This window comes from Musa acuminata, chromosome BXJ1-3 (genome assembly GCF_036884655.1).
Source record: "Musa acuminata AAA Group cultivar baxijiao chromosome BXJ1-3, Cavendish_Baxijiao_AAA, whole genome shotgun sequence".
NCBI lineage: Eukaryota > Viridiplantae > Streptophyta > Magnoliopsida > Zingiberales > Musaceae > Musa > Musa acuminata.
The window spans coordinates 45740322-45763944 of NC_088329.1; the positions used below are offsets into that span (position 1 = coordinate 45740322).

Consider the following 23623-nt stretch of genomic DNA (forward strand, 5'->3'; position numbering starts at 1 on the left):
CTCTTTTACTGTAGCCTTCTTTTCTATTGTAGCATCGTTGCAGCTTCCTCCTCTACTGTACCTCTATTGCAGCTTTCTTTCTATTGCAGTTTTCTTCTCTGCTATAGCATCGCTGTAACTTTCTCCTCTGCTATAATTTTTTCCTCTATAGTCGTCGCCATCGCAACCGCAACTTTCTCCTCTGCTTTCTACTCTTGAGGAAAATCCTCTATTATGTTGAGAAAAATCCTATCTCTTAATTTGTATAAATAGGAGAGGAACATGTTAATGTATTCAAGTTAAAACTACTTCAATAAAGCTTCTTCAATAAAATTTCTTCGATAAAGCTTCTTCAATAAAATTTCTTAAATAAAGCTTCTTCAATAATTGTTCTATCTTCTATTCTTTTCATCGGTTATCTGGATTACAACAGGTTGCAATCTTTGCAGATCATGCACTCATCCATCTGACTTCTGAAGCTCGAAAAATCTTCAGTGCAGGCTCACAATTGTGGTCTCCTGGAGGAGGTGTGGCCGGAGCAGGGAGGCCCGGCGGCGAGTCCGATCCATTCATCACAAGAAACGAGTATCTGAGTGCAGGCACAGTCGGTCCCTCACAGTGATTGCTTGATTGAGGCCTCAAAGCCCGCAGAACGATAGCCATCACCAGAACATTCACCTGCAGGCAATTCATCCGTGAGACAAATCCAGATTGCCAGTTCATCTACGCAACTCCAGTGTAGAATTCACCTGTGCTGCTGAAATCACAACCCCAACCAGACGGCAAATGTTTACATGGAATGTGAAGAAAGCTACGAATTTGGTGTCGCCATCATGATGCCTGGAGATCACCTGTGGATGATGAGAAATTGTGTCAACACAATGGAACAAGGGGAAGGGGAAGACAGGAAGAAGACAGCCTTACCGTTGGCCAGTCTATCTTGAACAGAACCTCCACGATCACCACGATTTGGAAGAGAAGGATGAAGCAGACGAACACGATGTACTAAAGATGGTAAAGGATACATCTGCGCATGTAACGGAGAAAGGGTCGGAAGATGAACAGAGAGACAGAAAAGGATACAAGGGAGAGAGCAGCGGGGTTGACGGAGTTGGACACAGCGTGTCCGACCACCGCAGCGAAGCAGACGACGATGCCGACGCCGAGCAACGTGTAGATAAACCTGCGAGGAAGAAGCAGTCGTGCGTCAGAGCCTGCACATGGCACGTCAAACTAGACGTAAATAGAAGACGCGCGAAGCGTTCGAGGTCACTTCGCTTGCAGTCTTCGAATGTCTTCGTCCTAGGGACGCATACCATGGCGTCGAGAAGGAAGAGGCGGTGGCATCCAAATCGGCGACGCCTCGGCTCCAAATCTTCAGCAGCCAGAGGGAGTAGATGATCATGGCCATGCCGCAGAGGTTCACCACAAGATTCGCAACCCTCAGTGCGTGGTTCAACAAACACCTTGAGCAGAACGTCATTGCTGATCGAGGCGAGCACAGTGCTCCTGCGGAAAGCGAGTGGAGATGGCAGAGATGAGACTGTGATCCAAAACAGGGTAGGCTGGCTTCGCGGATTACGGATGGGGGAAGGTTGACTGGAAGAGTGGGGAAGTACACCTAACAGCCAAAGGTGATCTGGCCGATTCATCGCCAACCCCCCCCCCCCCCCCCCCCCCCACATTGATGAGGGAGACGTCGACCTGTGTGAGAGCCACAGCCTCAGGTGGCAAAACCAAATTCTTGACATTTATTCTTACCGGGATTTCTATTGAAAATAATAATAACAAATTTTCATCATTTCGAAGTCTCTCTATCATGGTTTGGATTGTGATTTCTACATGACGTTCTTCTGTTCGATTGTGTACTTGAGTTCACATTGATGTAACTTTAAATCAATCTAGACATAAGGATGATCGAAATATAGAGAAAATATTTTCATGTTTCAATCAAACGGCAAAGTATCTGAAAAATCCCAAGATTTAGGTTTGTCATTTTCCTCTTAATCTCTTTTTCCTCATCCATTTAGCTACGAGCACGTCATAAAAGATCTATTAGGGATTGACCAAGGAGAAACATGTGAGGTTAAAAGCCACCGAGCACTATCTTCGATTAGGGACTGCAGCAGAATGAACGGACTGCATAAGTACAGCGAATAAAGGAAAAGAACAACTTGATTCAGCTGATCCAAATAATTGATGGCGTCGTCATATTAAACGTCCAACAGCATGCATCCCTATTTGCTGTCGGAATATTACACAGAGATGCAGCAGTGTTATTTGATGAACGATGTACCTCTATTTGTTTTCTCCTTTTTTTTTCTCTAGATTTCGGAATGCTCGACCACCACTGGCTTGGTGTCTCCATCGCTTGTGATTGGCCATCGTACAGGTTGATGGTTGTTGGAATTGGCAATAACTGGTTTTGGAGTCTGAGGTGGCTCTGCAGCAACTGTTGGAGCTCCAGCAGCACTGGTCATGGCTAGTCTCTGGAAACCAGAGGTTCCGGATTTACCAGCCATGGAGGCATATCTCTCTTCTGTAACAATTTAGAAAGATATGCAAAGATTAGTTCTTCAACCGAAATGTGGTGAAACAATCCTTTGGGTCAAGATTACTGACGGAACTTACAGTTGGCAAATAAATTTAGATGATAACTGGAATTTTAGATAGCACGAAATACCACTGTGCATAACCAAAAGATGATTTTACTTCAAAAACAAAGCAGAAAAGAAAAAGAGAGAGAGAGAGAGAGAGTCAGATAAGAAAGATGAGAAAAAATAAAAAAATTATAGGTCATCAATGAGGTCTCACAAATCAGTTAGTAGCAGTAATTTAAATTTAACCAAACATTAAGTTTTGTTTACCTTTCATTCTTCCGTGAGTGACAATCTTGCGAAGATAATCTCGGAACTCCATCAACACACACCTTTCTTGCTCTGCACAGACCTCTGAAATGTTCTGGTCACTGCGATATGTTAGAGTAGTACTAGCATTTTGAGAAGTCATAAACATAGTGTCTTGCTCATCACACATCAGGGCCAGTGTCCCAGGAGACATTGGCCTCTGCGCTTTATGTTCATCCTCACAGTCAGATTTATGCACTTCTGCATCCATTTTGTGTGCAGAAATTCCATTCGAAACATCACCAGCTGATGCTAACTGACTATTAGGGTCTATTTGTCTCAGTTCACCATCATGAATCGGGGAAGCAAGACACGTTTCGACTTGATCATCCTTCTTGACTACCTTCTCTTGAGCTTCTCTGTCTGAAATATTTTTTATTGAGAAAGGAAATGAAAAGAACCTAAGATTAATGATTCAGAGACCCTCAAGATTGCACTTAATGACTACATGTCCAGAGTACATTGCAAGAATTTGGCATGTAAATTTAGTCAATTGTCAAAAACAATTGTGACCAAGTTCGTAAATGAACTAGTTAACTTTGTAGTACACACGAAGACTTCCTACAAGTAATTTCACCAATATCCCTTAACTTTAGTAAACAAAGTTCACACAACATACGCAATAAAAACACATGCATCCAGAAATAATGAACTTAAAACTTTTAGCAACATCAACTTGATTGATGCATAAACATATAAACTACAATTCAAATTCTATATCTGATGCACAGTCAAATAGATATAATAAATTGATGAATTTGCAACGGTTGTCCTCAGCAAGGAATCAAATACATAAAATTCGAATTTCTTCCGAACAAAAATATAGTTTTCAGGAACCAGTAATAGGATCAAAATCCCAACGAGGACACCAAATTAGTAGAAAACCTGGATCTAATTAACTGTGGGAAAAATGCAGCATAAAACAACGAAAACAACAACAGGCAATAAGGTCTCATTTATATGTGAAGAAGAGCTATAATTTGTTTGCTTCAATATTTCAGCGAAAAAAGAATCTAGAATTCTCATCAAAGTTGAGTTTGACATAATCTACCAGATTAATATGAGCTTTACTATCAGCACAAGTAATTATGATCTTCTTACCTTTACAAAAGAAAAATGAACATACACTAGTTCAAGACCTGCAAATTAACCGATGCAAGAATAAAATGCTGCATCTAACTGTGCAGAAATTAATAAAAAATATTTATTCAAGCAGATGCAGATAAGTCAGCTGATGAACCATGTTTTTTATGACGACGAATGCAACAATGTGTGCACAACTGTGAAGATAAACATGCTCTAAACAGATTAGCCAAACTGTAAATAATGAAATAATACATCATGCATCAACTAGATATGCATCGGTTGCTGCATGTGTCTACTTGTCTCAATCATCCATACCCTGAAACGTTTTGGCAACATGTCCAGATACAACCACCAGAAGCTTGCAGAGATCTCTAACATGCTCCAACTGGACCACATCTGCTAAAAGAGACCTTCATGATGACCAAATGAAGTTAAACCCAAAACATATTTGTAGTTGTACTCCAACGAAAAGAACCAAATTAAAGATAACAAGGAATGGGACCTTTCAATGGTAGTATTCTACCTGTAAGTGACTTTGGCAGGAACCACTGGAGTAGGACCTACAGCATCGGTCACAATATCAGAAGCAAAAGAAGAAGAAGATGGTATCAAAGTCTTCGGGTGATTAGCCTGATAATCATTGGGCGTTCAACAGTAAGAGATGATAATACTGATTCTTCTTCAATTTCAAGAAGTTCAATACTTATTGGCAATGCATTCTGAACATGGAGCAAAAAAGACAACAACTTGTGGTGGCTCCTCTTTGTTGATTAGTATCACAACAAAAAGGCTATTTATGAAAAAACTTGGGGAAAAACATGACCAGCCTTTGCAGGCAAGTTATCTAATGTTCACAACCCAGAATCATTGTGGAAATTGGAAGGAAAAAAAATCTGATTATCTACTGAATATAAGAACTCAACAGAAAACCACATAAAATGGAAATTCTTATAAGGTTGTGAAAGCTCAGAAACTCACCTGTGGGAGTTGTGCAAGCCTGTGAATAGATCGGTCCTTCAGTGAATTACCAACAACGAGGCTCTGGTGTCTCCTCCTCTTGGATGATGGAGAGATGAACCCAGAGGGACCAATAGCCCCTTTTATGGCTGCATTAGCCTGTTGCATATAAAGTGTGCTTCCATGATTACTGTGGAAAAGTGCTTTCCTCTCTTCACTGCCTTCAAAATTCTTACAATCCATGCATTTACAGTTATCAGAACAGAGAATATTGGCTTGGAAGCACTCGCAGTACTTCTTGAGGCACCCGGACTTCTTGCAATGGCATCCTTTATTGTGCTTTCCTACCAAAAGCTCTCCTACCTCATCCTAGCACACAATAGCACATTGATATTAGAATAAGATATATGTGAAGAAACTAATGCCTCCCCCATCTGAGAAAATATACATGCATGCATACCATGTATTGAATTTTTAGTATTAGGAAGACAAAAAAAGACCAAAACTGAGGTTATTTTTCTGCCACAACATGATGAAAGATTAAGTAAAACAACAACAATAATAAAACCGTTAGTTCTAACTATTTAAGGTCGGCCACATGAATATTTTACTCAGTCATGAAAGACGGAGTAAAAGATAAAAAGAATCAGAAATGATTATCCAAAAAAACATACATATCATACCTATTTCAATAATAACAAAGGGAAAGTTAGTGCTTATAGAGATGATCAGCAGACACCTTAATAAATAAATAGTGCATGTACTATAACTGACCTACCAAACTATCCTCCTTGCTTCATAGAGCAATAAACTAGAAATGTTTAAACATCAACAATTGAGTAACAAGAAGAAAAGCAGCAATACATTAACAAAAATAAAAATATCAAGAAATTTATAACAATGAGCGAGTCCCATGACCATGAAACTAGGAGAAAGCATACATTGTACCGTAGATGAGGAAGGAGAACCTCCAACAATTACTTTTTAACTGTAAGAATTTAACAGCAAGACCAGTATAACATTAGCTTCCAAGATAACCAATAGCCCCATGAATTTTACATGATACTCTCTGACTTTTCTTAATTTGCCTGTCAAAGCTTCTCACCAGCTTGAGGGGTCGAATTGAAGTGATCAACAGACAAATATTCAAACTTTGGTTTGACCACTTCCACCCATAAACCAAAACTTAAATCTATGTTCAAAGACAGTTAAAGTGAATCAGTCAAACAATAGAACCAAACTTTGAACAAAAATTACCTTCAGAATAATCACAAAACTATGGTAAATAGCACACAAGCCTATGGTAAAACATAGCTCCATGAATTTTACATGATACACTGTTTATAGCACACAAGACTATGGTAAAGGCATAAATAACCAGTGAATGATTTTTCTCATGTATGTGAGTATGTCACCCAAAAGCTTCCAGAGCATGTCTGTTTTGGATCAGAAAATATACATGTAGTTGTTGAATAAATTTAAAAGCTGACTTTCTGCTCAAGGTTATCATGCTATTCTTGGGCTATGGACAAATTTGACATGCACGACAGATTTACCATTCGAAGGCTCCTACAATATGCTTCCAGATTAATGGTGAACTATTGGAAGAATCAATTTTCTCCTCTTAATGATTTAGAAAAAGGTTTTTGATAAGCTGATAAAATAAATATTATACATATCTTCAAGTAATTATCATGAATTCCACTCAGTTTTTCCATATAGCCTTCATTTTTAATTTGTAATTGAGCTCTATAGAGTATGTCAGACTAATCAGCTGACCTTCCTGTGATACTGATTCATTAGAAACTGATGGAGTTCGCAAGATTAACAATTAGCAAGTGATTCTACTTGCACAATTCTTCCATTAAGTACATTCTTCCAGAAATACGTACGAGAGGTACCTATGAACTAGACTAAGATGGCATTGTGGCTATAATTTGTTGATCTTGTCATCAGATCCTTGAATGCACTACAACTCACGTTACATTTGGAGCAGCTGAATGAAGTTCCATATCAACCATGAACGTAGTTTTGCTTCATTGGAGTTCACATTACTTAGAACGCTCGTACAAAGGTTCACAGTTCATATCTTACTACTATATAACATTCATCAAACACAGAACTACATATGGATCAGGAACGTTCAAAATGAGAATGTAAATAGTAATGTCTCTCAGAAAACAAATTAGCCAGGTTAATGTAATGTGTTTCAACAAAAGAATGAAAGTATACCCTAATATCCCTAGTTGCATGAGGGCTACTGCCAATCTTTGGTCTGAAAGCATTAGGATTGCGTTCTAGCGTAGCCTCAACAGCATCATGTCTAGCAGCTTCATTCTCGACATTGTTACAGCAGTTTGTACAGTTGCAACCATCACAGTATACTCCAGATGCAAAACACTCGCAATACCTAACCATGCATAATGTGAATGAAAGAGAACAATAAACAGACATGACATGAAGAGATAAGTAAAACTATAAAGTCAGCCATTTGACTGAAAATTACTCTATCAAGATGCATAACAAAAAGCAGAAGGAAGCCCAAAATATAATCAGATTGATGTAAAGAAGGCTGAATTCAATTTAACATGCATCTTTAATGTTTTAATATAATCAGACTCATTCCTAGCATATAAAACTATCGGTAAAGTTGGAAATTGGTGGCCACGTGACATAATGTTCTCATTGCATCATCCCTTAACTAACCAAAATCAGCCCTGTAGGCATTACTATTTCTGAATTTATAGCTCATAATGAAATCCATCAAATGCCAGAATGTAGGCCAAAAGTATTCATTCTATTGCCACATACAAAATAGTTTATTCCTTTTCTTGCATTTCATTCTTCAATTGATATATAATTGGAATCTTTTGTTTAATACACTTGTTTACTGTTTTTGTTGCCTTTTCGTCTTCTAAATTACATAAGTTTCTAATTTTATTAACAGAAAGATGTATGTCAATGTCACGCAGTCATTAGAATAATATTTTCCACTCATTTCATGCCAAAAGTAATGTAAGAATAAGTTGCATGGAAAACAATATTTGGAAACTATATCATGCAGAATTACTCTTAACATTTCCAAATCGTTTCATACAAACAAATGTCAACCAGAACTTATGAAGTAAACCTAATGGTTCGTCAATTTTGTTGATTTGAGCTTCAACTCTTTGTATCCCATCCACATAAGGATATTTGAAACAGCAGTCAATAACAGAATCTAGATTATTAAAAAGAAGTTGAATGAGAAAAAAGTAAGATTATGATGCATATATGTCCCAGCACAAACAAATTAAGTCATCGACTGTCAACTACATATAAGCAAGAGAGTAGGTCTCTATTTCATATTGCAGTGACCAGCACTGAAACTAAAATCTTCAAGGTGGCTTTCTGGGTTTCTAGTTGATATTGTTGGTTGAAGTTTGGCAAAGCAAAATTAAACAAACAAACTATTAAGTAACCGTGTCTTGTCCTAGTTTAGCAATTTGCGTTACCCATCACCAAAGATATTTAGCCATCTGCAGGCATATATTCATATAAAACTAATTGTAGCATTTAAAACATTTTAACTAGAAAAGGTTTCTTATCTTGTTTCCATAAAGTTCTACTTCAGCTTTGGCAAGTCATCATGGGACATGTTAACTCAATAGTGACCAAAATTAAGTCAGCTGGTTAACAAAGATGCAGCTTCACCCTCCCAAAAAGACTCATCAGCTGACTAAAACTATAGAAAGTATGCTACAAAGCAGGATAAGTACATCAAAGGTTGCAGACTATTTTGAACAACTAATTATGCTAGCAAATAGTTAGGTTTAGGTTACTGCATACACAATCCAGTTTAAAATGTATTAATCGTGTAAGTAAACAACAATTATCACTAATCTGACAAATAAGGTATTAAGAGACTAATCACAAAAAAAACTATAATTTGATGCCATTAGACCTACAGCTTCAAACATCTTGAATGTTTGCAGTTGCAATTCTTCGTTCTAGGAGTGCCATCTTTCGTTTCATACATTGGTCGTAGCCGTTTCTTCAGGGACTCTTGCTCACTGGAACAGACAAAGGGCAAATTAGAGACTTATGCCAAACTATTCACCAATAAACTGTGGTTCCATAACGAAGGTAGTGTATCTCTAGGAAAAGATAAAAGGTTCACCATAGGTTACCAAGAATGACATTGCTCGATATTTAAAGATTGAGAAAACCAAAAGATCATATATGGATAACATTCCTAGAAAAACACATGTTCTAAGACTTCACATGACCCTCCCCAAGAAGCAAGAAGCCTAAAGGGAAAGAAACTAAACATTTGCTCTAGGTCTTTCAAATCCAAAGATTCCACCCGCTATAAAAGATCTCTAACCCTACAATTTTCGTCTATGATACTCTAATAGGAATTTATCAACCAGAGTTATTAAAGAATTTAAAAAGGACTTCAGAAAATTCATTTCAAATACAATAAGCTTTGAGTGTCGCCGCCCACTAAAACAAGAAGATATATCAAACAAAAAAGTACGCTTTGAACTATCTAAATCTTCGAATTGGATTAAAGCAACCAATTCGTGAATCACAACAGTGGCATCAAACACGAGTTATTCCACGGCAGAGAGGGGAAATACTCCCGAAACTAGGATTACTCGTGCTAAACCCTCGAGTACAATACCCACAGGTAAAACAAAAGGAAAGCAACTTTAGCACGAAAACCTAGCCAATCACCTGAGAAGAAAAGACATGAGACTCCGAAACGATTCAAGAAACACGAATAACCGTAAGATACGAACTCACGTGGGCAACAGAATTGAGGGGAGAGAGACCGGAAGCTGAGGCGGCACCGGCATCGGCAGTGGCGGCGGGTGCTGCTGCTGCTGTGGCGGTTGCTCGAGGCCCACGGTGGCAGCTGCCGGAGGTGTAGCCCCTCGATACATGGCGGCCGTAAAATCCAGCTGGCGGACGGGTTTCTTCTGAGGGAAATCAGGCGACGACGCCGTCGAAGCAGATCGATTCCCTTGCTCCATCGCAGCTGTCGGATCGGCGGCTCAAGAATCGAACGACGGAGACCGCCAAAGACTGCTCTCAGCAGATTCAGATCCCGGCGGCGGCAACCAAGCTCTCCATCGCCGTCTCAGATTTCAACCAATTCGCCCCCTTCAGATCAAGCGGCGAAGGCAGGGAGATCGCCGAAGAAGGTCGGAGTAAGCAACGCCCTGCAGGGGCGGGGCGTGGTGGGAGGAGGCGAGTGGGAATCAATGGATCGAGATCCGCCGAGGGGGCAGCGGCGGGGGAGAGCGCGAGGTCCTCTATTCGGATGCGGGAAATTTTCGAGTACAGGAGGAGGGGAAGACGAACGGAGGAAACTAAACAGCTTCTCTCTCCACTCAGCTTCGAAATCAAATTCCAATATTTGACGGACAGATTAAAGTTTAAGAAATAATCAGACGGGTACCAACTCTTTAACTGATCCGACGGCCAAAATTCATAGACGTCGGAATGTCTGGTTCTCCGCCGTCAGATTCGATAAAGCAATGGGCATATTAATTAAACTACTCTTTGAGTTACGCATGGAAGTCAGTGAGGGCTAATCAAATATCACGAGGTTTGTGCATCGCATCACGTGCACGTTGATCCGACGGACCTTGATCGGAGATCGGACGGTCGGAGCTGCACGTCTAAGAACTGCAGGCCTTCCCGCTTAATCTTGAAGGAGATAGACGGTTCAGATTGAGTTTGGAAGGTTAGTAGTTGAGGGGAGAGAATCCTGGCCGTCCATTTGAGTCACGAAAGAGTTGGGGCCGTCGATGTCAGTTGGATTAAGGTTTGCTGGATTTTGCATTGAGCGTAACGCAGGTGTTAAAAGTTACGTATTGATTCACGTATTAAAACGCAGCCTATTTAAACTAAACGTACTGAATAATTACTTCCATTCATTGATTCATACGAAGATGAACTCTTAATAAGTAAAAAATTGTACATAAAATATTCCTGATATTCTTAAAAATTCAATATTTTTATAATTTTAAAACTAAAAATCACTCAGCATAATATATATATAAGCAATTTTTTAGATTTTAAAAGATGCTTACTAATAATGGTAAAGATTTGGACTCGAACGTCAACAACATATATATATAGAAACTTCAAATAGAAGGCTGACGTACGCGAGTGAGAGGAAGATGACGGTAGCAGAGCATGTGTCTGCGACAGTACCAAAAGCTAAGAGAGGAAGCGAACAACACGAGACCAGTAGATGTTATTGGAAGAAGCATGAAGCTAAAGATGTCCGTATCATCTTACGTAGTCGTTGACCTGTTTAAAGAATTAGATGTCACATCAGATACAGTAAAGGACTATATATGATGGTCAGTGAGGTCCAAATAGAACAGACACCTAATAGTCAAGTCATACCGTTCATCCTAAACCACCAATCTGGAGGCACTTTGCTAGATTTTTCGGAATTACCAAACATATTGAAATTAAAGATCAAAGAGACATCAGTGATCCAGTAAAAATAGTTAATACACAATTGAACCAAATTATTAGCCATCTTTATCATTTCTAAACATGTATTCTTGCTGCAAATCTAGAATCAGAAAAATCCATTTGTGACCAGATCACACCTTCAAGAAGTTATGGTCTTTTTTGCAGGTGAGGGATTGGGCTGACCTCCACTGGTGCTCTCTTCAGATGTAGCTGTTCCGCGGTCTTTGAGGAAGCCAAGCTCAGATAGATCTTGTTTAGCCATCAAGTTTCTGAAAAGAACAGGCAGAATTAGATAGTCAAGTTGTGAGAAAAGAAATTGGAGATCTTGATGAACATATCTGCATGTTGTCAATTTTTTTTACCTGTCTGTTTCAGAACACTTGAGCATCATGGCAATAGAAAGACAAACATAAATGAAGTAGCTAAAACTAAGAAGTTCCTAATTAATACTGGGTAATGCATAGCTCGATATTGTTACTCTTACAGTAAGCGAGAATAATTAACTTTAACGACATTTGAAGCTCAAGGGTAATGCATAGATGGATATTATTATTCTGATCATAATGAGAGCAATTAACAAAAACGACTTCAATCCACTGGTTCGTTGTTCACCATAATATACAAATCTCACCTAAATAATCCAAGAATAATCAACAGAAGCTAGATGTCACTAATATTTATTTGACCGTTAATGACCTCATATTTTCAAATAGAAAAATGGGACTGTTAAGAAGAGGATAAGATTGATATGGTGTCCTCTGCCTTCATCATAAAAGTAGAGTATAACCCTATTGAAAAAATTGTCTTATATTGACACATAAATGATACTCTTATAAGAGCACAGGATTGGACAATTTGCATAACAGACTTCTTCAGACATATGACTAATCAACCATGCTAATTCTTATGACTGCAAAAGTCCATTTAATGATAATTTACTTGCCGAGACTTTATTTTTATTAATTATTGTTTCATAACATGTCTTTTGCAAATATATCATAATGTCAAGATGATAGCTGAAATCAACACACACAAACCTTTCCATTCGACATTCTAAGTACTTCTTTGATAAGTGCCTACATTTTTCTGATTGGTAGCCTGATGATTTGAGGCAAGCAATATATTCTTTCTTCGCCTGTATAAAAGAGTCAAACTGTAATCTTAGTCCTATCTATAAGCAAGAAAAGAAACTAAATCATCCTAATCATATGGAATTTAGTATGATGAAAAACGAGGAAGTACAATAAGCTTATAATTCACTTACCAAATCACACTCATGCAAGTGATCTAAAGGAAATACACCTTTCTCAGGAGGTACTGGTCTTGCTCCTCTATTTCCACCAAATGCTCCACCTGTTAAAATCATTTTAAAACTTAAAAGTAGGGTCTCATTGCGCAATTTTGCTAGTAAATTTGTGCCGAATTTGTGACATAATCAATCAGGATAAAATGAGAAAATTTTGCATAAATAAGCAAAAGCAGTAACATTTCGTAAATGCTGGAAAAGAACATCATGGACTGGGTATATTGCTACATTATAAGATATTTGAAAATGGATTAACAATATCTATAATTTTACTTCAAAGATATTTGTACCTGTCTACCTTAACTATCCTCCAGATTCTTCTCTTGGTATGGCAGAAGATACACTTCATCTATTCTGTTTGATCTCAACTAGTCTCTTATTGATCAAAACAAAATCATCAATAAATAATATATAACTTGAAAGTTTATCCTAAATATGATTAATAAGTTTATCCATAACCAAAATGAAAAGATAAAGATTCTCTTCGTGCACATCTATAGGCACCTGGTAATTATCCAAAAAGATTCTCACACTAGTAAATTTGAACAGAACCGACGTGAAAAACAAGGGCTCAAAGCAATTCTTAACGTACACCTACAGTTATAAGGCACACGATATATACTTATATATGCATAACTCAAAACTAGTTAATGTTGTATATCCCTTATCATATCAATACACATTTCTAGCAAACAATTTGCAAAAATCAGCTGCTGCTCATAGTGATATCTCACTCATTCACTTCATTAAAACATAAGTTTCTTAAGATAGTATTGTTTTTCAATTATACGATTCATCAGAATTGTATGATATGCGGGTGTACTCCCCATCCCCAGCTGATATCATGTCCACCTACACTTCCCCTTCACAAAGAAACCATAAAATTAATTAACTTTAAGAAACGCAATTAGGCTGAGAGTGGTACCATAAGCCAATGAAAACATGATATGCAGGTGTTCATATTCTGTAATCTCCAATAAGCCAATAAAAACATGATAGTGTGCTAATAACAAAATAGTTGAATCAATCAATCGAAAGATGAGCATAAGACATAAACATATAATCATCTCACAAGAAATACGTGAGAAACATTTAATCTTCTCCTATAGAGAAACTTTTAAAAAAGGATGGAAACTTCAAGCGTATAATTTTGGAAGCTTGATGAACTTTTTTATGCGATGTGAAATCGTGCGTTATCATGATAGATACTACTTCCAAAACATAAATTGCATACAACTAACCCTCGCCATATCCTGCAGTGTTGCACTGATTTGTTCTACTATGTTCAGTTTCCTTAGAATGTGGTTCGAATTCCTTAGAATCCTTGGAACAATATCTGCAATGCAGGGAAATCGATAACTCCAAACATGAAGTGGTGCGAAATCTTTACAGAAACCAAATGTATATTTGGGATCTTAACCCCATCCCTCAAAATTCATAATTTTCTTCTTGATGAAAATTTTTGACCTTAATATCCTGAAAAGAATAAGAATGTACGAAAAGAAAATTCATGGGGAGAATGGATGAAAACAAGCAAACCTGCACTCATTTTCCGCGCAAGGATTTCCTCCCGTTGATAGCTGTCTCAGCCTAAAAAGCTCAAGGTCAGAGTTTCGGTAGATCGGCCGCGATTAAAGTTGCATGTGAACGAGAAGGGAAGACGGAAAGTTCCTAGTTCCAAGAAGATCAACTGCTGATGCAGGTGGCGGCTGCGGAGAGGAGTGGAAGGCGGGAGGACATCAGAGAGGTGAGGGTTGGCGTCGCAACAGAAGACGATACGGGATATATAGGTCCTGTGGGCGGAAGCCCGCAGAGGAACACGCCGGCGACCGAGGGGGGCTTCGACGGCGGTGAGGTCCAAGGACAGCGCTTGCGGCTCGCGGAGAAGGATGGTGAAGGAATCACAACATTTGGACGTGATCTTAACCGTCCAATGATTTGAGATGAATGGTCTGGGTCTAATCTTCGTTACGGGCCATTAACAGCTTGAGTTGAAGCCCAAACAAGCAGATCCGAGCCCATATAAGGTCGCAGTTGGTAATTCTCGTAATTGGTCCGAAGCCTTTAAATGTGAAATAGATTCAACCCGTAAGTACTCGGATCCGGGTCAGACTGAATCCGTACCCATCTTTCTCCCACGGAAGCACGCATCTCCTGGGTCTCAGCCCATTCAGCAGACAGGAAATCGCGAATTATCATTCGTTGATGGCGACGGACGTGAGGTGACATTCACTGTACAACTTGAGTATGGACCACTAGGAAGCGTCTATTTCCTGGTTGGTGTTTCAACCGGAAGATCCAATTGCCGCCCACGTACTTTCGATACGGATAAGAGACCATTAAAAGAAGCCTATATTCGGCAACGTGTGATATGACCAAACTACCCTCTCGCACGCCCAATCGGCGCACGTTAACATCTTGTCACCACGTCGCGCGCAATCTAGCGCTGCTGGGTTCATATCCTTTGGTTGCATCTCCTCCGAGGCGGCGCCGAGCTCCAGGGAAGAGGCACTTGTCTGAGCCTCTCAGTTGCTCTCCGACCGCAAATTCGGATTTGTTTCTCATTCCTTCTCGGTCGGCGGAGAGGTCGACGAGAGCGTTGTCAGTGGCGTCGGATTGGTAGCGATGACTTCGTCGGGAGCGATAAAGTTGAGCGGCGGCGGAGCGGCGAAGGAGAAAGGGGCAGCCGTGGCGGAAGTGAAGAAGAAGGTGGATGGATCTGGGAAACCGGTCTCGATCGTTAAGAAGAAACCCGTCAACGTTGTAATTAAACCGGAGGTAAGAAAAGGTTCGATTTTGTGGGGGGAATTACAATGATTGGTCGTTTCCGGCTTCTTCGCGGATTAGAGTGTTTTGTTAGATTGTGCTGAAGTTTCCAGGTTTGGACAAAGGTATTCGATTTTGTGGACTAACCCTTACAATCAAAGTTGATTTGTGGCTCCAAAACGTGATCTTTTTATTTGTTTGTTCGGAATTTGGGAGGTGACAACTGATTGATTTATGTGGAATTCTAGACACTTTCTGATCTCTTGGCTTATCTGCATTCTTTTGTCTTTTCAGTTTGCTGTGTCGTTTTATCTCCCTTGCCTTCTAAGAAGCCAATCTTGAATTGGATTGTTTTGGTTTCTGTTCTTCCATGTTCTATTAGAGTGGATGGAGTGGTTTTGGATGGTCTCAAGCATTTTGCTTGCTTTCGTTTCTGCTTCTTGTTGAGATTTTTAGAGCAAAGGCAAACGATTGACATCCTTTGATCCATGCTTTGCAAGCAAATTGTAGAATTATCTTTAATCTTGTTGCTTCTTTTCTATTGTGAATTTGATTTTGAGATAAATGTGTAGGGGAAGAAGATAACAAGCTCATCAAATACTGTTACTAAAACAAGCAGAGTGAAAGCTCAGAAGAAAGTGTATTCCTTGCCTGGTCAGAAGTATGACATCCCTGAAGAGGTATTTAACTTGTAAAAGATATTTCATCTTAGAATAGGTTGGTGGAGTTTGGTGAGGTCATATAATGGTTTCACACCCTGTGCTTGATTGGTTTTTGTCAGAGAGAACCCTTGAGGATGTTCTACGAATCCTTATTAGAGCAAATTCCGTCAAGCGAAATGGCAGAATCTTGGTAAGTTCTTCCCAGTTCGATGTAATGTTCATGTATCTGTTATAACGTGACAAATTTAAACAAAGTTGAGTTAGTTTTCTTTCCTTTTCTGTTCTCGGTTGATATCCTACTTGCCCTTTGAGGATATTTGGAGGATGGGCCTTGTCGATTTGCTGAATGTTATAAAGATCCATCCATCGTATTTTTTGTTAAATTCTTGAACTAGGACTCGTACGATATCTTAGATGATTTCTTCAAACATCCTTTATGTCCATTTAAGAGAGTTGAAGTTTCCTGGCAGCGATGGCTAAATGTCGGAACCGGATCTTCATTCAACACTGTGGGTGGGGTAGTTTGAATGCTCCAATTGGTTGATAAAGTATCAACAATTAAAATCGGTCACTGATCTTATATGAGTAAGACTTGGAAAAAGGCTCTGTGGGAGACATGAATCAATTTATGTCATCAACTCTAAAAGTTTCAAACAGTCAGCAGATTATATATTGTTGCAAAATATATGTATATGTTCTCTGTAAAACTTGAAAAATATGGAAGTTTTTATCTATTTCTGCATCTAACAAAACTTTGGTTGTGTTTAGTTTGATGAGTAGCATATTGTATTGATCTTTCTCCTATTACCTTCACACTTATTATCCTTTCTAACAGCATATATCTTCTACTTGTACAATCCTTCTTAGATTATTTTTAGGAAATAATTCTAACTTCGCCATAAGACCAAAGGTAAAAAATATTCATTTAGGAATCGTTGTTGTTTTTACCATTGGTGAAGTGTACAATCTACAATGATAAGTTTTGGTCTGGATTTGTAATCTGGTTTATAACTCATCGATTTTGATTTCTTTCAGTTAACTCTAGTAAATTCTGTTTTCTTTTGGCAAGTACCGGCTGAGGAGATAACCTATAACCAGTGATGTCAGTCGAGGCACAGAGACCAAATTTTGAAAACCATGATCACAGCCACTCTTTGTGGAAACATTCTCTGGGAATAATAACAAGTGAAACACATACATAATTGCACAAAGATCTTGATGGCAGCACCCTCATGAAGTACTTGACCTTTTTAACTTACCAAGTCAATAAACTGCTGAATCCTTAATTTTTTCGGTTTAAATTTAGGCTTAGGTTTGACTCTGTTCTAATGATAACTCAACAACAGTTGAAAGAATGATGTTCCAGTGTCATGCTATAATTTACAGGCAAATGCTGGTTGATTAATTTCTTAGTCAGATGTTATAGAAGAAAATAAAAAGTTTGAGGGCTTCATAACTCTCCAGGTTGCTTTGGCTTTTACGGTATTTAGCACTGAAAAGCAACAATTCATTTTTTTCTTGCAATCATAGTGTTTTCAGTTGCTTCTAGAATTCAGTGGTGATCAGCTTTAGTTATTTTTTTTTACTATGTAGCCATACAATGAACCAATAGGATTGTCTAAATTGGATTTTCTTACTAACCTGTTTGGATTTTCTGTTCTCAATATGAGTAGCTCCCCCTGTTTTTTATACTAGAAGATGTACTATGTTATCTTCAATTAAAGGACATGAATTATGTTCCTTTTACGTTAGTTGATATTCATCAGCTTAATATGATTATGTGCTGTTCCATCTGAACATGTAGGATGATGGAACATGGTTTGCTATCTCCTGAAAGAGCAAAGAAAGCATATGAGAGAAAGCAAAAGAGGCAGCAGCAACTACGAATGAGAACTCCAATCAAATCCACCAAACAAGAGAGGCCAGCAACCTCACAAGAGCTGAAGGCATCAAAGAGTGTAGATCCCAGATCAAAGAAAAGGATCAACTATAGCAATGATGAAAAGTTGGAAGTAAAATTGAAAAGATCAAAAGCATAAAATAGTTATGCCAGCTTGCTGATTGTAGCCGATTTCAAATGTATGATCCCTGTTCTAAATTGTAGCTCTAGGGTAAAAAAAAGCCTATCAAAAGAGGTAGGGAAGCGACAGTGAGCCTTGGTACAATGGTAAGGTTGTTCCTTTACGATTTGAGAGATCAAGATTCGAGTCATGAAAACAGTCTCTTTAAGTATTTAAAGATAAGGTTGTGTAAATTGACCCTTCTCAGATCCCGTATTGGTGGAAGCCTCGTGCATCGGATAAGCCCTAAAAGAGATAGGGAAGCATTATGGATCAATTATCATGTCCCCTGGTTTTCTGTAGAGAAACTATAATCATTTCCAATAAGAAGTTATGTTTATTGGCTCATGTTGATGCAATAAACTTCTGTCATAATTCATAGTGTTTGGAAGTATCATTTAGATGTCAGAACAGAATGTTTTTGCTGTTATCTTTACTTTTAAGGAAAGGTGGTATGCAATCCTCTGCTCTGAAGATTTTCCTATTCACAGCAAGTGAGCAAATGGATCATGATGGTCGAAGAACACAATGTGATGTATCGTGGAGATGTATTTTCTATCATTCAAGAATATACTTTTCACAAGTTTTATCTTACATGCATGATCCTAATTTTGTGGGTCAAATCCCTTGCACTTGTAAAAAGTCAAAAGACCAAAATAATATACAAGCTTTTGTCGATAGCATTAAACTGGATGTATCACCTAGTCAGTGACTGTTGATAAAGATCTTTCTTTCCCTTTAAGTTAAACTCTTACTTGTCTAATAGCACTACTGGAGGCTGATCTTGCGAAGTGCTTCTGCAGTGCGGATTTTGAACTATTACCACCAGTGGCTTAAAGGAATTTCCACAGTTGGAATAAGGAAAAGAAGTTGGCTGCATGTTGACAAAGTCAAACTTCTATAATTGAGAATAAGCAAAGCAAAAATTATCTGCATGTATCCTATGCTACATGAAGTGATCTGGATGAAAGTAACAGAAAAAAATGAATGGAAACAGGAATTGCATGAGGAGTTTATTTAAGATATTATTGAAAGATGACAGTCTAAAGTTAGGAACTAGTTGTCTCACTTACCACACCAACATGCAATTGTTGAGAAGCCAAGTCATTGAAGTCAGCAGCATTCATTTCCTGCACAATTTATCACTTAGTGCAAAGGGTTGCATAAGAAATTGAGGAAAATAACAAACTAAAGTACAATAGTTTCAATTCTAGAAGAAAAATAAATTCCCAAACAGTTGATTTCTCCACATGCAACACTTCAGAACTTTGACAGACTATTAATGTTTTGGCCTTTTAGCATTTACAGATCCTATATAGGGCTTTGAAAAGAAATTTACATGAGCTAAAGTATGCAATTATTCATAAAATTACAATATCTAGTAACATGCTTAACCAATAAGCTGGTACTGTAGTGTATATCCAAGAAGAGGAACATACTATGCTATATACAGGAGGCAAAACCATCTCTTTTTTTGACTTCAAGGCAGGCATAACAGAGAAATGTGGTGACACTTCCTGTGTTCTAAAAGTCCACCTGCAAATCTCAGTAAAACCCAAGTTACACACACTAGTAATTATCTTGAAGGCTCCCGTTGTTAAACGCACGTTAGGAATTTCAGCATGTAAAATAACGACTTAAATATCTTGCGGAATGCAAGTTAAGCACAGGTATACAAGTTCAACCTACCCGATGTACAGGAAGATGCAAACTTGTGCCCACTCGCGTACCAACAAGCGAAACCAGTAGGTATCCAGTGCCTCATCAACATTCATATAAATCTGAAGTTTCAAGAGGTATGCTGTTTGTGATAAAAACTTCCAAGTCTGATATCAGCAAATAGCTGGTCAAAAGTTAAAAGTTTGGCAGCTCATACCAGAACTTCTGCCATGGCTACTAATTGCATTGCACCTTGAAATTTCCTGGTGAGGCAGATGCAGTAGGAGGAAGTACCAAAAAACATGTCAACTGCTTGTTTTACAGACATCAGAAAGCCAAAAACACTTTGGAGTCGTAAGACATACTTGAACATAATGTACTTAGCATATAATGCATTGTGCATTGTGTGGGTATCTTCGCCCTCGATAAAAATCAACTGTTCGCGTAGAACTAACATACTGTGGGAGATGTGGTGGAAGATCATGTAGAATGATAAAGAGTAAGCCAGCACAAGAAATACCTGTATTGCATTCCACTTAGTAAACTTTCGAATACAAATTCGGTCATCAACATAAATAAACAAGAAAAACAAACTATCACAATTAATTGTCAGATGTGGTAGTTCAAAGTTCAAACTATTACTAGATCCTCACTAATGAAAGTTAAGTCTTTGATCCACTAGATTGTGACAAGGATACTTAACTGTGAAATATGGCACAGCAGTTTTATAGCCAACAAGGGTCAGGTAGAGTATACAACCCAATGCAGCAGTTATACGTCGTTCACGTACCAAAAGGCGCTCATAGATGATGCAATAACCATGAGAGATGAGCATAAATGAGACAAAAGAGGATGTTTGAAAGAGTATTCCAGTTACATACACCCCAAAGGACATCCACAACGAACATATTTGAAGGTTTATGCAAGAATACCTGCATGAAACACTCAAACGTTAATGCTCACGAGAAGATCTTCATTCAATATGACAAAGCCAAACTTTACATGGAGTGTTAAACATGAAATATGTTGGACATCATCATTTCCGCTGGTAGTTCTTTCCTCTTTTTGCAAATTCTATGCAGAGACAGATGGACATAATAAAAAGGCTGGTACTATTTACTAATTAGAGTAACCTGATTTTCTCTATTCGATTTGACTTAACAGGAAACTGGCACACGACAAAGATAACTGGGAGGGACCGATGAACCAACAGAACAGTGTGATGCCATAGCGCAATCGGATTAGTTTACCTTTCCAATCAACAACCTAGATTTCATCAAGCAACTTCTTTTTCACTTCATTAAAAAGGCGAACATTAGGTTTAGATAAAAGGTCAATTCTCAAACTCTTATGGATCATATAATGGCAAATTCATATGTATGCATAAATGTATTAACTTGGCAGGAAATTAAGGTTAAGACCAGATACACATCTTTGTTTTATAATGTTCCTGACAATGTCCAAGAAGAATTGGTCATGACCAACACCTTCTAAAGTGAACTTAAATATGTTCATTAAGATGCACTCCTCTTATCAAAACATATACTGCAGCAAGCATTATGTAAAGTTGTAAACAACCAATTGGATGTTACACAAAATCAGAACCTGTCTGTAGATGCTGTTCTTGTGCATGAACTGCATCTACAGTATTCTGAAAGCTCAAACTGAAAACATCATCAACAAATTATTCTCGCTCCAAACTAACTGAAACTTAGGACATTATAAGATGAAAGACAGAAGGTCAAATGCATCTCTTTTATTTTTGAAAGCATAATTTCAACATGTCCAAAACTCTTACATAATAGTCGTTACATGTAAATAAGTAGGACCATCTTAATTAGCTGCAGAATAGATCTAAGGAATAATGCAATATTGACCCATAATCATCATGGGATGTAGGGGATAACCCCAGCTTGAGATAAAGGATCCCTACCCATCAAACAGGCAAATTTTGAATAATATTACAAAGCTCAAAAGGAATAATCCAAGACAAAGATAGCTAGAAAGATTGTAATAACCGGCAATGGGAAACTTGCCTCTGTAACTCACCAAAATGAACATGAAAGGGCCAGCTGCAGAGCCTTAACAAGCGGAACAGAAGCCAACATCCACTGCAGTTTGTTTGTCTGCCGTAATAAAAATCAGGAAAAATTATCATAAAAAATTACTGTTCTAGGAAACCCTAAAAGAGCTAATAGGCAGCGTTGTCGTCAAACAAACACGCTAGCATTCTTTTATTTTGAATACCTATATATGTACGCAGTTACAGTTCCCAGAAAAAGTACAATTGCAATTCTTTTTTTTCTTCTATATCATTTCATGCGATTGCAAATCTTTAGCATTTTCTGCGCAAAGAGCTTGAACTTCAATTTCGAATTCCAAAAAAGGGACCGAGTTCCTCTTAAACATAGAAAACTCACTTTGCGCAATACCCAATTCCTCGACTGAATCATTGGAAGTCAACAAATTCTTATACAAAACATAATAAATCACATTCCCTTTACCGAACGAAAAATCGAGCACCAAACAACGGAAAACACTCATCAGAAATACTCCTAGACATTGACAGCAACAGGGCAGTCCTAAAAGAAGGAATCTTTTTTTGCTGAAACGAAAGAAAATAATCCGACGAACCTGGACAAACCGGTTCCTCCAGGTGTTGACGATCCAGGAGAAGGCGGAGAGGGCCCAAATCACCAGGAATGCAAGGTAAAGCGAAGGCAGCGGCCTGTACGATTCGTCCAACGTCGACGATCCCAACAGGAAGTGACTGGGCCGAGGGGAAAGAGAGGAATCCGCCATTCCTCCCGCAAAGTTTCCTCAGAAAGATCGGAGCTTTGGAGCAAGAAAACAGAGAACTCTCCTCTTCCCTTCCTCGGAGAGAATGCGGCACCGACGGTTTATAAATAGGCGGGTTTTTTTTCCGTATCGCCGAAACGATGTATTAAATATTTTCCGCAATAAGTTAATTAAAATTAAAGCCAATTTTTTTGTTACTATAACCCAATCGAGATTAAAATAGCACGCAAACACGAATGATCGGTGCTGAAGAAATAATATTAGAACAGCTGAAATGATCAATTTGATCGACTAAAAGTGAAGACATTCTAAAATTCCGAGCATTGCGAAGTAAAAGTTGCCTACTAACTCCAAATCTAACATGAGACTCCGATGGAACAGTTGCTTGGATTTGAGATTTAGGTTGGACAAATGGGTAGTGGGTGAACAACTCATACCACACATAGCCTTAGATTCACATCTCATATAAAACCTACCCCAATTCTCACTAATTCTAGTAAATCTCTCTCTATAATAAACTAAATCTAATCATAGTTAATTTTTTCATATTAATATAAATAATAATGACATCATTATATTGTTTATAATATAAAATAATATAAATAATAAGATTTCTTAGTATCATAACACTACAAAGTAACTCCAACACCCGTTGATCGATACAATGTTATCTCTTAGATGTTATAATAATATTTATAATCACATTACACCCTTTTGAATTTAATGTGATATTACACTTTTTTATAGGGGTTCGATCGTTATGACCTACATCCACTCTACCGATTCCTCTTCCGTCGAGGCTATCATCATCCACTAACGATTTTCCTTCAATGGGCAAAGATCAACTATCCTTACAACTCGATTTTCCTTTTGACAAGTTCAGGAGAGAACCTTTACAACCCCTTTTTACAACGCTTCCCTCACATTTTTCGTTAGCATTGGTCTCTAAACTTTATGAAGAGA

General features: G+C 38.2%; 5 protein-coding genes across 8 annotated transcripts; 1 reads left to right on the plus strand and 4 right to left on the minus strand.

Annotated features, from left to right (window-relative positions):
* Positions 1-314: 314 nt before the first annotated feature.
* LOC103979728 (tetraspanin-19-like) lies at positions 315-1589 on the minus strand. The gene is made up of 5 exons (XM_009395915.3): positions 1296-1589; positions 1063-1162; positions 904-984; positions 729-830; positions 315-657 (listed from the first exon to the last, which is right to left on the minus strand). Exons 1-5 carry the CDS (start codon positions 1460-1462, stop codon positions 430-432), a joined length of 678 nt encoding a protein of 225 aa, XP_009394190.2. The 5' UTR covers positions 1463-1589; the 3' UTR covers positions 315-429.
* Positions 1590-2060: 471 nt separating this feature from the next.
* LOC135635192 (protein tesmin/TSO1-like CXC 5) lies at positions 2061-10294 on the minus strand. Of its 2 annotated transcripts, none has more exons than XM_065146116.1 (8): positions 9717-10294; positions 8876-8980; positions 7161-7338; positions 4950-5297; positions 4495-4531; positions 4287-4367; positions 2847-3248; positions 2061-2518 (listed from the first exon to the last, which is right to left on the minus strand). In XM_065146116.1, exons 1-8 carry the CDS (start codon positions 9944-9946, stop codon positions 2304-2306), a joined length of 1596 nt encoding a protein of 531 aa, XP_065002188.1. In that variant the 5' UTR covers positions 9947-10294; the 3' UTR covers positions 2061-2303. The 2 variants fall into 2 exon arrangements, with proteins under 2 accessions (XP_065002188.1, XP_065002180.1); XM_065146108.1 differs by having other exon boundaries at positions 4287-4381; positions 4495-4601.
* Positions 10295-11297: 1003 nt separating this feature from the next.
* LOC135635201 (uncharacterized) lies at positions 11298-14621 on the minus strand. 3 transcript variants are annotated; one of them, XR_010495569.1, is made up of 6 exons: positions 14254-14621; positions 13956-14050; positions 13005-13577; positions 12673-12761; positions 12446-12543; positions 11298-11677 (listed from the first exon to the last, which is right to left on the minus strand). XR_010495569.1 is itself a non-coding variant. In XM_065146126.1 (4 exons), the coding sequence occupies exons 1-4, from the start codon at positions 14261-14263 to the stop codon at positions 11548-11550; spliced, it is 327 nt and encodes a 108-aa protein (XP_065002198.1). In that variant the 5' UTR covers positions 14264-14621; the 3' UTR covers positions 11298-11547. The 3 variants fall into 3 exon arrangements, 1 of the variants encoding a protein (XP_065002198.1); XR_010495568.1 differs by lacking the exon at positions 13005-13577; XM_065146126.1 differs by lacking the exons at positions 13005-13577; positions 13956-14050.
* Positions 14622-15152: 531 nt separating this feature from the next.
* Positions 15153-18550, plus strand: LOC135635214 (uncharacterized). Its single transcript, XM_065146155.1, has 4 exons — positions 15153-15492; positions 16053-16160; positions 16262-16332; positions 17947-18550. Exons 1-4 carry the CDS (start codon positions 15340-15342, stop codon positions 18179-18181), a joined length of 567 nt encoding a protein of 188 aa, XP_065002227.1. The 5' UTR covers positions 15153-15339; the 3' UTR covers positions 18182-18550.
* Positions 18551-18748: 198 nt separating this feature from the next.
* LOC135635211 (uncharacterized) lies at positions 18749-22790 on the minus strand. The gene is made up of 9 exons (XM_065146142.1): positions 22496-22790; positions 21911-21987; positions 20565-20793; positions 20227-20381; positions 20079-20124; positions 19892-19983; positions 19642-19738; positions 19276-19332; positions 18749-19076 (listed from the first exon to the last, which is right to left on the minus strand). The coding sequence occupies exons 1-9, from the start codon at positions 22661-22663 to the stop codon at positions 18954-18956; spliced, it is 1044 nt and encodes a 347-aa protein (XP_065002214.1). The 5' UTR covers positions 22664-22790; the 3' UTR covers positions 18749-18953.
* Between the last annotated feature and the right edge of the window lie 833 nt (positions 22791-23623).

Excerpts from the sequence above, each read along its gene's own strand:
- LOC135635214 (XM_065146155.1), top strand. The coding sequence starts at position 15,340 with ATGACTTCGTCGGGAGCGATAAAGTTGAGCGGCGGCGGAGCGGCGAAG. Across the intron at positions 15,493-16,052 it reads ACGTTGTAATTAAACCGGAG|GGGAAGAAGATAACAAGCTC; the intron begins GTAAGAAAAGGT and ends ATAAATGTGTAG. Across the intron at positions 16,333-17,946 it reads AGCGAAATGGCAGAATCTTG|GATGATGGAACATGGTTTGC; the intron begins GTAAGTTCTTCC and ends CTGAACATGTAG.
- LOC103979728 (XM_009395915.3), bottom strand. The coding sequence starts at position 1,462 with ATGACGTTCTGCTCAAGGTGTTTGTTGAACCACGCACTGAGGGTTGCG. Across the intron at positions 831-903 it reads TCAAGATAGACTGGCCAACG|GTGATCTCCAGGCATCATGA; the intron begins GTAAGGCTGTCT and ends CATCATCCACAG. Across the intron at positions 658-728 it reads TTGTGATTTCAGCAGCACAG|GTGAATGTTCTGGTGATGGC; the intron begins GTGAATTCTACA and ends AATTGCCTGCAG.
- LOC135635192 (XM_065146108.1), bottom strand. The coding sequence starts at position 9,946 with ATGGAGCAAGGGAATCGATCTGCTTCGACGGCGTCGTCGCCTGATTTC. Across the intron at positions 8,981-9,716 it reads CCCTCAATTCTGTTGCCCAC|TGAGCAAGAGTCCCTGAAGA; the intron begins GTGAGTTCGTAT and ends TGTCTGTTCCAG. Across the intron at positions 3,249-4,286 it reads TGTTGCCAAAACGTTTCAGG|ACAGAGAAGCTCAAGAGAAG; the intron begins GTATGGATGATT and ends AAAATATTTCAG.
- LOC135635211 (XM_065146142.1), bottom strand. The coding sequence starts at position 22,663 with ATGGCGGATTCCTCTCTTTCCCCTCGGCCCAGTCACTTCCTGTTGGGA. Across the intron at positions 20,794-21,910 it reads GCCCTTTCATGTTCATTTTG|GTATTCTTGCATAAACCTTC; the intron begins GTGAGTTACAGA and ends TGTTTCATGCAG. Across the intron at positions 19,739-19,891 it reads TGCATCTTCCTGTACATCGG|GTGGACTTTTAGAACACAGG; the intron begins GTAGGTTGAACT and ends TGAGATTTGCAG.
- LOC135635201 (XM_065146126.1), bottom strand. Across the intron at positions 12,544-12,672 it reads ACTTGCATGAGTGTGATTTG|GCGAAGAAAGAATATATTGC; the intron begins GTAAGTGAATTA and ends TCTTTTATACAG. Across the intron at positions 11,678-12,445 it reads TTAGAATGTCGAATGGAAAG|AAACTTGATGGCTAAACAAG; the intron begins GTTTGTGTGTGT and ends TGTTCTTTTCAG.